The 13797-nt window shown below is 32.8% G+C and overlaps 1 protein-coding gene and 1 pseudogene across 1 annotated transcript; both read left to right on the forward strand.

The window, feature by feature from the left end:
• The first annotated feature begins 1401 nt into the window (after positions 1 to 1401).
• LOC104710391 (uncharacterized) lies at positions 1402 to 2580 on the forward strand. The gene has a single exon (XM_010426973.2). It carries the CDS (start codon positions 1415 to 1417, stop codon positions 2366 to 2368), a length of 954 nt encoding a protein of 317 aa, XP_010425275.1. The 5' UTR covers positions 1402 to 1414; the 3' UTR covers positions 2369 to 2580.
• Positions 2581 to 8613: 6033 nt separating this feature from the next.
• On the forward strand, positions 8614 to 10451 carry LOC147950276 (uncharacterized; annotated as a pseudogene).
• The last annotated feature ends 3346 nt before the right edge of the window (positions 10452 to 13797 follow it).

Genomic DNA, 13797 nt, shown 5'->3' on the forward strand with positions numbered 1-13797 from the left:
GTTACAGTAACCACCAGAATCAAAACCACCGGCTATCGAATCCCAATTCATCCACCATCTCAGATCTGGACCATAAAAGTGAAGAAACGAAAGCAAAAACCTTCGAACACAACAATTGTGGTCAAGAAAATCAGATTTGGATATGAATTCGAATTGAAAGTGGAGGGATTTTATTCATAACAAAAAAAACAAAAAAAAAATCAAAAGCGGCAAAGAAGCGCCGACGGCAAAACCGGCCATCACTGCTGTGGAAGCGGAGCGATGCCGGAAGATTTGTTTTTTTTACTATGAAGTAAGTTGATTGCTTGATGAGTTAAAATAGCTAATGATATTCTATATTTGTAGAGAACTTAGATAATTGTGGTATTATTTTGATCGTTTGTTGAAAAACTTGGAAAGAAAGCAGAAGATCTTAGATAAGATCAACTATTTAAGTATTTTTAATTATTTATTTTTAATTATTTTAAAGTGGAATTAATGATACCATAGTTTTAAGGAATATTATAAGATATTTGAAGATTATTTGATTGTTATGATTGAATGATTGTTTATGATTAAATATTTGATGCAATTCCGTTTAGGAAATAGCCATAAAAGTCGAACATGTAGTTAATACAGTGCAATAAAGAGCAAATATGATTTTTATATCTTTTCAAATTATCATATATTTTTTTTCAAATAAATTAATTAAGTCATAAATCCAATGGCATACATTTGTAATTTCTTACAAAATAAAGGTTTATTAGTTAAACGACTTTACAAATAATAGTAGGGATGGATAAGATTCATCTAATTAAATATTTTCTTTACAAATTATCCGCACATTGGTGAGATAAATTTCTCTCTCCCCCCCCCCCAATTTATTTAGTTAAGTGCCATCTCATTTTCCATGGTAAATGGAACATATGTGTTACTCTAGACTGAAAGTTATGCATTAATTAATAGTTTTATGCATTTATGGTGGGGTGATTTTCATTAAAATCTTACTTTGTAAGCTATATGGTAAATATATGTTATAAATGATAAAAGTAATATTATATAATCATATATATAACCAAAGAAAAGTAAAGTAAATGAAAAAACGCCAGCAAAGATATATAGGACACATATCTTTGCTGAATCCAGTTATAGGGGAAATTATAATATATAGTTTACCAATAATTTAAAATTGCTGAATCCAGGTATATGATATGTACCTTTTTAATCTATCCACATATTATTATATAAAGGAGGAAATCAATATCAGAGATGTTTTTCCTCCTACAGATTAAATAAAAACTGATAATAGTTGCATAAAGCAGATTTCCTTCCTTTTCAAATTTAAAGGTTATAAAGTTCATATCATTACTTTTTCAATGCAAATTTTATATAAAAAGAGACATAATCAAGAGTAAAATACACTCAATCTTTCACAATGTCTTCCATCCCAAATAGATTTAATATTTACGGTGATCGTGAATTTTGTCCCATTGACATGGATCACAACTCCAGAATGCCTCGATCAATGTTCATTACATCTGATTCTAGCAACCATGGAGATTTGTTTTCTTCTTCTCCATCATTATCTTATCAAAATTCTCATGTCTCTTCATCTTATTTTGGAGTTAACAATTCACATATGACCTATCATATGATGAAAAGAAACATTGATTTTGTTTCTAGTGCTGAATATTTGCCTATGGCAGATAATTCTCGTCTTACTAGAGTTTCTTTCACTCAAACCATCACAAATCAGTATACTTCCATCGTTCCCACCAATACACTTGACACTATTCAATATGGTATTGAACGTGTCAAACGAGGCATGGGTTCTAAAACCAATATTTGGAATCCTGTGCTTCGTTCTCCAAATTTTCTTGATAAACACTGCAAGATTCTGAACCCTGAACCTCTTAATGTCATTTTTCCATGCCAAGATTATGCATATCGTCAACAAGCTGACATGTTTTCCTCACCATCGAGGCACAACCATGATCAACATAATCTCCAAGATGGTCGACCTTTGAAAAAAATCTTCAAACCAACCAGGGATTTTGAAGAAACTATTGAAGATAGAAGTTGTGAAGAAAATAAGAAAAGTGAAGATGATGGTCGAACACACAGTCTACCATATGAGAAATATGGTCCATATACATGTCCTAAGTGCAATGGTATATTTGACACTTCTCAAAAATTTGCTGCACATATTTCATCTCACTACAGGACTGAGACGGACAAAGAAAGAGCCCAGAGAGTCCGTGCAAGAAATAAAAGAAAGTATGGTAAACTTAATCTCGAAGTTCATGGCGAGTCTCAAAAAATCAATCCAGAGGATGGAGCTAATGGCGGTGGAAGAAGTGACGATAAGATTAATGAAGAGCTTCTTTAGGATTTTATTGCCTTATATCTCTTCAACATTTATTTTTCAAAAATTTGCTTATTATCTTTTCTTTCTAGTATTTTCATCATTTTTGTTAGTACAATGAGTGAATATGCGTTTATTCATAGTTAATTGTACCTTTTTATCAAGTCTTTAAATTTTTAAGGTTTGGTTGTTATATATATATATATCATAAATTTGAGTAAATAGTGCAAATGAAATGATACATGCTAAACCATATTGCACTGAGGTTAACTCTCAGAAAATTGACTTCTCCTCAAATACCCTTAATAAAAAATGCCCTTCAAATACTTTCAGTCAACCTTTCTCTCCTATTTCATATGCACAAACACACCACATCAACTCTCAAACTTCAAATTACTCTTTTGCCATTAATAAAACTCGATTTTGGACCTTTTTAACTTTTTCTAATTTGTAATTAAAAAAAAACGAAAAATATATTAATAAAAAATTGTAAATTAGTTTTTAATAAAAAAGGCTAAATCTGAGATAAATGAGCTTTTGAAAGAATCTTATAAAAAATACACTCTATTCGAAACCCTAAAAATATAGGTCGTTTACTAATATAAATAATGAATACCCTAACCATTCTCCATAACTCCAAAACAAAGAAACAGAAAAAAACCTAAATTACTATCATGTTCTCGAATTTATATTTCTATTTGTATTATAATCTTGATCTTTTATATTGTTCATCGGATTCTAATTATTCATATCTTTTTTTGTAGTATTTGTTTGGAACGCAAGATCAAGCATACCTATATATTTGTGTATGGTTTATTTACCTTAAAGGATAAGTATATTGTTTGATGTTTCGTGGTTTGATCTATAGTTTTGTAAGCTAATACAAATTTATTATGTTTCAGGTGAATTTGTTGATGGTCGTGAGTTTAGATCCACAAATTTGAATACAAAGAAGAACTCTAATCTTATTTCGTTGATACGATGCTAACTTTTAATGATAATGTTTATAGTTGCGGAAAAATTACGGTTGGTGTTAATAATAATGAAAGGTTTTTGGTACTTTTCATAACAAACGATTTTACTACCGTTTTGAAAAATATTCCCATGATTGTGGCTTATATTTAATTATTTTATAAACTAATAGAGATAAGAGACGAGGTCAAGCAAACATCGATCTTTGATTACTGCCTCTCCATCGTTTATAAGAGGTGTGTTTTGTTATTCTTAATATTTGGCCAACGATGAAAGCTAATGCATGAATTCGGTTTCAGATGAATCTATTGATGATTGTACAAAGAAAATCAGGTATTTTAAAAAAACAAAAACAACCTAATGATGCTAACATTTATAGTATAAAATTTAGGAAATATTTCTGTTCTACTGTGCTCTCAGATTTTGAAAGTTTTCAACTTTGGAAAATTCCGAAAAAACACCAATTATTTAATATTTGCCAGAAAAAAATATGAATTTTTTCCATTGTCAAAAAAATAAGCAGACTATGTTTTAGTTGATAAAAAATACACAAACTATTATTTTTTCCAATTTCTCCTCATCTCCGTCACAATCCTTAACGGTATTATGATGGCGTTAATATTTTTGAAAAAAAAATCCAGAAAAAATATAAACTATTTAGTTTTGCCATAAAAATATATGAACTTTTGAAGGTAACCGAAAAAATAGGGTCCTTGTGATTTGTAGTGTAGTTTAATACTTGCGACTAAAAGCTAATGGATTTATTTTGAAGGTCGATCATGCATTCAAAATGTGGATGGATGTTCAAAAATATACATTAATGCTAAATTCCCTGATCTTAAATATGATAGGAAAGCGTAAGCTAACTGTTAAACAATATTCAATTATGTCTCTTAACAAAAATATTGTTTAAGCTCTTTAAAGCTATAATCTAATAATTTCAATCTTATGAAAATTGCAGATGTGTACTAAAGGCTAGGACTATAATAAACTACGAGTAGTCTAACCAGGAAGTGACAGTTGGACAGAATTTCTAAAATATTTTTTGTGAAATTAATGTCATTTCCCTTTTTAATTCAGCACAACTCTTTATCTTTTTTTATACTATGAATGGCATTTGTGGTTTTAGATGCTAAATCTTTCATTTTTCCTTAATCTTTCTTTAGAATAATTTAGTATCATCAAGTATATTTACTATAAATTCTCAAATGTAAAGTAATTATTAGATTAATATCATAATCTAATAACTACAAAGGCTTCCTTATTAACTGTATACATATTATTTACTAAAAAAAATTATAACCCAAAAAAAGAAAGACACTAAAACGATTAAGAGGCAAGGTTTAATCGTGAGACCTTTTTTATTCCCAAAAATCTAAAATAGCTGTTTATTCGTTCTTCGATAACAGAGAAAAAATCCTACTTCGAGAAAAATATGAGACTCGATTACATTGCTGATCTTCGTCCTGGAAGGACGAATTGGTGGATCCACGCCAAGATTTTAAATTCTTGGTATGTTCATGATTTCTTCGCCAAAAGTGTTCTTCTTCTTGCAGATGAAAAGGTTAGAGTCGTGAATTTAAAGAGACTTTTACTTAATTTTGCAATTCTAGCAGTTCTTATATCAAAGATTTCTTACACAACTGTTAACAAACGTTTAAGGGTGACACAATAGAAGTCGCTTTCCTACCAACTAATATATTCACAAAATTCCCGAAGTATATCGACGAAAGTGATTGGTATGATTTCAGAGATTTCGAAATGATCAACCCAACCCTCAAAGAAAGAAATGCACATCATCCTTACCAAATCAAATATACGGATGATACAACCATGAAGCTGCTCCAACCATAGAGTCCAAAGAATTATTTCCGCTTCGAGTAATGGATGAGATATGTCGTAGAAGAGTAAATCATGGCATCTCTTTCGGTTGGTTTTTCTTTATTTAATTTTGTACTCATGTAATAAAATTTCGATAAGTTAGTATATTGGTATCTTTTGTACTCGGAAATCTATAGATTTTTTAACAATTTTGAAACTTTGTGTATTGGTCCCTCCCATAGAAAAGTACAATTTTGACTTTTACCAAAATAGTTATTTGTGGATGTATAATAGATTTGGAAAGTTTCATTCAACTCATTGGAAAGTTAAATTCTGTCTTTTTGCCAAATTAGATGTTTGCGGATGTATAGTAGATGTGGAGGACAAAAGAAGACATGGAAGTGGCAACGATTGTAAAGAAGTTGTCTTCACGCTATTGAATGGCACGTAAAACACATTTATTCCACCTATAATGATACTAACATTTATATGTTTTTATTTCTATTATAATTTATATTAACTTGCTAAACCTGTAAGAATGAATCTGTAAAGTGTCGTGCAATAAACAACTATGCTTTCCGATTCATGTCTTTTTGGGAATCAAAGGGATGCCATCTCACGTATAAGACCGAGCCAGTGTTTTGTGTATTGCATTTTTGGAAGGTTGGGGAGTATGAAGGTACGTACCATTTATTACACTTGGTAGAATCAACAAATGGTAATCACTTTGGGGTATAACTATTCTCAAAATTCTCTTAAAATTGTAAACATCTCTAGGTGCACCCTGTATTGTAAACACATTAGTCTCCTCCAAGATCTTTATAAAACCGGAGTTTCAAGGACTTGAACATCACAAGGGTAAGTTATGAATGTATATTATAATCAAGTTGTGTACGAAGTTAGAGTTAAAGTTCTGAATACATTTTCTATATTTACAACTCTGAATTTGTTGGACGTTATCACATAAAATATGTGATGGGACATGAAGGTGAAACTTCATGTACACAAATTGAAGCAACAATGGCTTAAAGATCTTTTCTTTGTATATGCAACATTTATTATAAGATCTTTTCTGAGAGAGCCTCATTCGAGCAAGTTCTCTGTTCATCCTAGAGCGACAAAGATGTACCCTGGCCTCAAACGATATTATCACTGGGTCCGGATGAAGAGGGACACTACAAGAAAACAGGACATTTACAACTACGATTGGCGACTAAACACGTAGTTGCCAAATTTAATGACTATATAACGACTGCTTAACCACTAATTTACAACTGCTTATTATTAGTCATAAGTTAGTCGTTTTTTAGCGACTGAATTGAGTAGTTGGTTCAGTAGTCGTTGATTAGCGACGACTTTATGACTGAAAGACGAGAAAGTAATATCGTCACCTAAGAGTAGCTAATTTGGCGACTACATGGGGACTATTGCGGCGAGTCGTTAATTTGGCTACTAACATACGACTATATATGTTAGTCGGCACTTTGGCGACTACTAACCGACTAATGAGGCGAGTCGTAAACATGTCGGCCAAAAAGAAACATGTTTTATTCGTTTGTGGGGTTGTTAAGCTTTGTTTTTTTGCGACTGTTAGTTCGAGTCACATCACAGTCGCCAGGTAGTCGGTAAGTAGTCGCAAAAAACTCTATATATACCACACCTTCGTTTCTTATTTCATTCACACCACAAGCAAGAGCATTAATAAGAAAAAAAGTCAAGAGTGAGAAAAAAAATTGAGAGAGAAACAAAAAAACGAGAGTGAGAGATCTTTAATAATGGCGGGAAGTTCTAATTATAGTCATTTTCGGGAGTGGATGTATAAAAGGCTTGATGAAGTGACGGGAAATTTCACGGAAGAGTTCAGCACCGGAGTAGAGGAGTTCATGGCTTTTGCAAATAGTCAGCGTTTAGCACAAAATAATGGTGGTAAGTTTCACTGCCCTTGTGATAAGTGCAAAAACGGTAAGCGTCTTTCGAGGGGTACAATTTGGAATCATCTTTATTGCTATGGGTTTATGCCAGATTATTATGTTTGGTATAAACATTGGAAAGAAATTAATATGGGCATAGGAACGAGTTATGTAGATCCGACATTTATAAGTGGGAATGAAGAAGTGGGTAATGTGGTAGGAGATAGATATGTGGATATAGTGAATGATGCATTTCGTTATAACATAAGTTTAGATGATAATTATCATCAGGATGGTAGTTATCAGAATGTATAGGAACCGGTACTTAACCATTCCAAGAAATTCTACGACTTGTTAGAAGGTGCAAAAATCCATTATATGATGGTTGTCATGAAGGTCACTCACAATTATCCCTAGCTGCTAGAGTCATGCAAAATAAGGCAGATTATAAAATGAGTGAAAAGTTGAAGATATTGTACTTGACAATTTGGAAGAGGGAGTAAACCCAATAAATCTCGATTACGACGTTGAAGATGTGGAACCGGAAGATGAATTCTTGTGTAATTTTTCATCTTCGGATGATGAAGAACCAGATGATGAAGAATCCTCCGAATTATGTTTATATATGTCAAATTTATGCAATAAAATTTTGTAAACCGAATTATGCTCTAAATAAACTAAATTATTTAGTTTCATATTTAATATAAGTTATATTTTATGTTTAAAAATATATAAACTAAATTATATGGTTTTATATTTTATGTTTACAAATATATAAAATAAATTATATGGTTTTACATGGATGAATATATATTATATTTTATGTTTAAAAATAGATAAAGTAAATTATATGGTTTTAAAAGGATTAAATTAAGCCACTGTTCAGCGACAAATAAGTGACTAAGTTCAATTAATTTGGGTTTAAATACCACAATTACGCGGTGGATCAGATTATGGACTCCAAAACAAGCCCAGCCTTTTCAAATAAAATTGTCTTTGTATATACCAACTACGTAGGGACTGATAAGCAACTATATTTAAAATGTTTGGGTTAATTAAACATGAAATCTATTTACGCAGTCCATTAACGGCCCATCACACACGACCTAACCCTAAACATCAACCCTAATATCTCACAATTCTCACCTTTCTTGTTCTTCTTCGCCGAAATCTCTCTAAACCGATCTCTGAAACCCTAATCTCCGATATCAATCTCTGATATCTCTCTATCATTCTTGTTGTTCTTCTTCAAAAGAGCAGATGATGCCTCTTGTTAAGAAGCCTGGACGCAAGAGAAATGTTGCCCCCAACGCTTCTCTCAGACCCGGTGGCACTAATCCTCTGTCTAAGGTGAGAAGAATCAACCCTCTACCGCCGCAATACAACTTCACCCCGGTGGCTGAAAATCCTACGCCTCAGACGCCTGAAGAACAAGTCCGTATTTCTCCCCAACTATCGACATCTGCGGCACCGCAGGTCAGAGACTATCCACCAAAGCAGGTCCTATTTTAGAACTCCGTGAATCGAGTTGGTGAAGACCATCCATCTCGGTCATCAACCGAACTTATGAACAATCCACCGGTTCAATCGAATCCGTTGGAAGATTCTGCAAGATCTCCAAACGCAGCCTCTCACGCTCAAAGTCATCCTTCTTCTCAAGGAAACAACTTTGCAGAGTCAAATCCAGTGTTGCCGGAACTCCAGGAGGACACGTTGAGGGCTCTAAACGCGATACTTATGATGCCGGACCGTCATAAGTTCACCACCGTCCTCTCTCCGGAACCGAAGCCTAATACGACTTGGTATGTGAGATTTTTTTCATAATTTTACAACCGTGACCTAAGCGATGGTTAATTTTGTCTGTTCTAGTTAGTTGGTTGATTTTTGTTGTATGATTGTAGAAAACACTCTTAGGGTTTCATATCTGTTATTGGTTTGCATCTGATTGTAGTAACACTCTTAGTGTTTCAAATCTGTTATTGGTCGAAAGACATGTCTGTTATTGGTTTGCATCTTGTTTGATATGAAACATTAAACGACTTGGTATGTCCATTTTTTTCATAATTTTACAACCGTGTTCTAATTACTTGTTTGATGTTTGCTTCTTGCTTGATTCTTATGTTATGAGGTTTACTAGTGATGTTAAACTGACTTGATTCTTATGTTATCTGAGGTTTACTCGTGATGCTAAATCAGCACTGGTTCGGAAGATTACTAAAGTTTTTACAAACAAATTTGATGGTTAATACTACAATTGGTCATGTGTGCCTCTGGAGAGACGAGAAAGATACTTCATTGAGTTTGCGGTATAGTTTTCTGTTATGGGGTTTTCTTCATAGATAGGTTTTAATTGTTGTTTTTCACTAACTTAATTCTATTTTCCTTTTTTCCTAGAAAACACACACTTGGGATCCTTTGATAACAGGGACAGTGCAAGAGTATTTCTATGAGATATGCCAACGACGGATGAAAAACATGGTTAGCGACGCTAGGACTAGTCGAGTGCGACCTAAATGGATTAAGGGTGATCTGTGGAAAATAATGGTTGCTCAGTGGGATACTGAAGAAGCACATGAAAGGAGTCGAATCTATTCTAATGCTCGTATGTCAGACCGTAATGGTCTCGGTCCCCACATGCACTTATCTGGGCCAACATCGTATCAACAAGTCAAACAAGGCTTGGTGAGTAACTTATGTTTTTTTCTTACCCCTTTGCAACTTAAAATTCTGTCTTAACCCTTTCTTATTTTTTGTAACATTCCAGGAAGAAAAACTTGGGAGACCAGTGAGTCTTGGTGAGGTTTTCAAAGAGACTCATACAAAGCCAGATTATACGTATGTCGATCGCAAGGCCGAGAAGATCTTTACAACTTATAAAAAAAACTTACAAGTTAAGCTATCTAAGATCGAGTTAGATCCTTCACGAGTTCAGGAGCTCACAGCAGAAGATTATACGGCAATCTTTCTTCAGGTAAAGTAACATTTCTCACAATCTATATTTAAAGACTATTTAACTTTCATATTCTCTCTATTTACAGTTTCACCTTTTCTTTTCTCAGTCCACTGAGAAGGATTCACGAGGTAATATTTTTGGGCTCGGAAGCCTCAAGGATCATCTTCAGGATCTTCTCAATGGCAAAAGCTATCAACAAGCACAGTCGTCATCGTTTGTAGCATAACAAGAGCAAATGAAGGAAGCTCAACGTATCATTGAAGAACAAGTTGCCTATAATACAAAACGTGATGCTGAGATTGCTGCTCGTGAAGCAGAACATTCCAAAGTTGTGGCTGAGCAACAGAAGAAGATAGAGCACTTGGAAAAGTTCATGCGCAAACTTGATCCGGCCTTTGTCGAATTCCATGAGTCTGAATCAATTGATGCATCCATCAACCCTCCAACATAAAGAGCATCTCCTCCTTAGGTTACTTCTTAGGCTACTTATCTCTATTTCTTACTCTAATGAACTTGACAATTTGGGATGATGTGTTGTTCCTTGTCACTTAAGAGAATCATAGTTTTAGGATTGATCATTTTGGTTCTCTTTTTGGTTGTTTTAAATATGGTTCTCTCTTTTGGTTATTGCTAATGTGGTGTACTTGTTACAATTATTGTTAACTTTTGGTTATTAAAAATGCAAATTTTAGGGCTTTCTTTGATTATAAATTCGAATTATAAGTACAGTACTACTTTACGACTACAAGTACAGTACTACTGTTCACTTTTTTATTAATCGTAACATCGTCACCAAACAGTCGTAAACATTTACGACAACGTTACGACTACTGTTACGACTACGTGTATTAGTCACAAAGTAGTCGCTATTTACCGACTAAGTTACGACTGAATTTCTTACCGGCTAACGTTTTACGACAACAGTGATTAGTCGTAACGTAGTCGTAATATTTGATTTAGCGACTACTAAGTGACTATAAGTGCAGTCGTAAATTGCCTGTTTTCTTGTAGTGGGATGTCTCTAGATGGGTCTCGATGTGTGATACCTGCCAGCTAGTGAAGGCTAAGCATCAGGTGCCAGGTGGCCTGTTGCAGAGTTTACTCATTCAGAGTGGAAGTGGGATATGATCATGATGGACTTCGTGGTTGGTTCTCCTGTGTCGCGGACTATGGATGCTTTGTGGGTGATTGTGGATCGTCTGCATATTTTCTGGCCATTAAGAAGACTGATGGAGCAGCAGTCTTGGCTAAGAAGTATGTGAGGGAGATAGTGAGGATTCATGGTGTGCCTGTGACCATAGTGTCAAACATGGATTCCAAATTCACTTCAGCGTTCTGGAGGACGTTTTAGTCTTTTAGACAGAGGTTGACCTTAAGGTGCACATGAGTACAGCGTACCATCCTCAGACATATTGGCAGTCAGAGAGGACGATTCAGATTATGGAGGACTTGCTAAGGATGTGTGCACTGGACTGGGGTGGTCACTGGGTCGATCACTTGAACCTATTAGAGTTTGCTTACAACAATAACTATCAGGCAAGTATTGGTACGGCTCCTTAAAAGGTGTATGGAAGGCCATGCCGTACACCTTTATGCTGGACTCAGGTGGGGGAGAGGAGCATATTGGATGCGAGTTTTGTTCAGGAGACCACGAAGAAGATTAGGGTGCTCAAGCTGAACATGAGAGAGGCTCATGATCGGCAGAGGAGTTATGCTGATCAGAGGAGGAAGAGCATTGAGTTCCAGGTGGATGATAGAGTGTACATCAAGATAACCATGTTGTGGGGTTCGAACAGATCTATCTTAGAGACTAAGTTGAGTACGAGGTACATGGGTCCTTTCAGGATTGTTGAACTAGTGGTACTGGTTGCATACAGGTTGGAGTTGCCTGAGGTTATGCATGCGTTCCACAAGATCTTCCATGCAATGTTTTCACGACCGGACCGGAAAGCGAACCGGATTGCCTTCTGGGTCACCGGGTAAACCGGGTTCGACCGAGGGTCAATTGGTTATGATTTGTACACTATATTTGTAGAAAACTAGGACTTAGATCCCCCGCAATGTCGCGGGGGAAGTATTTTAGAAAAAAAATAAATTAAATTTAAAATTTAAAATTATACATTATGAAATTATTTGAATGTAATAGAATAGTTTGAATACATAAACTGTTACTAAAAACATAACCATCAAAATGAAAAATTCTAACAAAAAATATTATGTAGAATAGACGTAAGTTTGCAAAACATGTTGTTTAAAGTATTATAAATATATGATATTTTTATATGGACTTATCGTAAAGAGCTACAACTAAAAAAAAAATCATTATGACAAAGTGATCCTAACTGAGAATATTGAACTAATGGTTGTAATGAGTAAATGTAATTTTCTATTAAAAAACTATAATTAAACATATATTTAATAATGAGTGAAACTGTATCAACGAAATATTAAAATTAAAATACACAACTCTTAAAAAAAAAATTTAAATATTAAAATAGTTTTTAACAGAAAGTTACGATAAATAGACGCAACTGTAAATTCTATATTAAGTTATCTTAAATTTCTATATTACTATAATCATTTCTAAAATTTTTGTTAGATTATATAATAACATTGAATATTAGATATTAATATTAAAATTATTTAGATTCAACCTAAAACGAAAATTTTGTTTCAACAAACAATGATTTGTTAGTTATTAATGAAGAGACAAATATATAGAGAGTTCAAAAGATATGACTATTTAAATAGATACACCTATTAGAATGAAAAGTTGTGCTGAAAAAATATTCATAAAATATAGTGAAAACATACAACTCTACACTGAACAAATACAACTATTTGAGTTAAAAAAAAAAAAAAGAAAACCAATTTTTTTACAAAAAAATACTACGAAAAGTCGCAACTGTTGTTCTCATTTATTCATATTGTTACTATTATTTTTAAAATATTAAAATATTTTTACTAACGAAATGTTACGATAAATAGACACAATTTTAAATTCTATATTAAATTGTATTAAATTTTTCTATTGTTATAATCATTTCTAAAATGTAGTTAGATTATAGAATAACGTTGAATATTAGATATTAATATTCAATTATTTAGATTCAACATAAAATGTAAAATTTGTTTCAACGAACTTGTTAGTTAGTGATGAAGAGACTAATATAAAGAGAGTTTAAAAGGCATGACTATTTAAATAGACACACCTATTAGAACGAAAAGTTGTGATGAAAAAATATAAATAAAACATAGTGAAAAAACACAACTCTACAATAAACAGATACAACCGTTTCAATTTTAAAAAAATAAATAAAACATTTTTTTACGAAAAGGTACTACGAAAAATCACAATTGTTGTGTGTGCACTTGATTATACCTACAAACTCATATAAACTGTTTTTAAATAGAAAGCATCTTTATTACCATATTCAAAAGTTAAATCCAAAAGCTCACTATATAATCCATCTTAACTCTTGGAAAAAAAACTCTATGTATTTTCATTAAATTTTTATATATGAAATTAACTAAAAGTTGTAAATTAGATTTATCATTCCAAAAATCTTTTGTTAAATCAAGAATTGGAGGAATTTATTTAATTTTAAAACAATGAATGCTAGAGAATAATTTAGAGAGCTGTAAAAACCATTGAGATTGAAATTTTATATTATTTTGTGTCATGAAAAAAAATAAAAACAGTTCAAACAGACAAATATATATAGATTTCAAAAAATACGAATATTCAAATAGACACAACTTTACAATGAACAATTGCAACTTTACAAAAAAAACAG

The sequence above is a fragment of the Camelina sativa genome, chromosome 1 (assembly GCF_030686135.1).
Source record: "Camelina sativa cultivar CO46 ecotype springtype chromosome 1, ASM3068613v1".
NCBI lineage: Eukaryota > Viridiplantae > Streptophyta > Magnoliopsida > Brassicales > Brassicaceae > Camelina > Camelina sativa.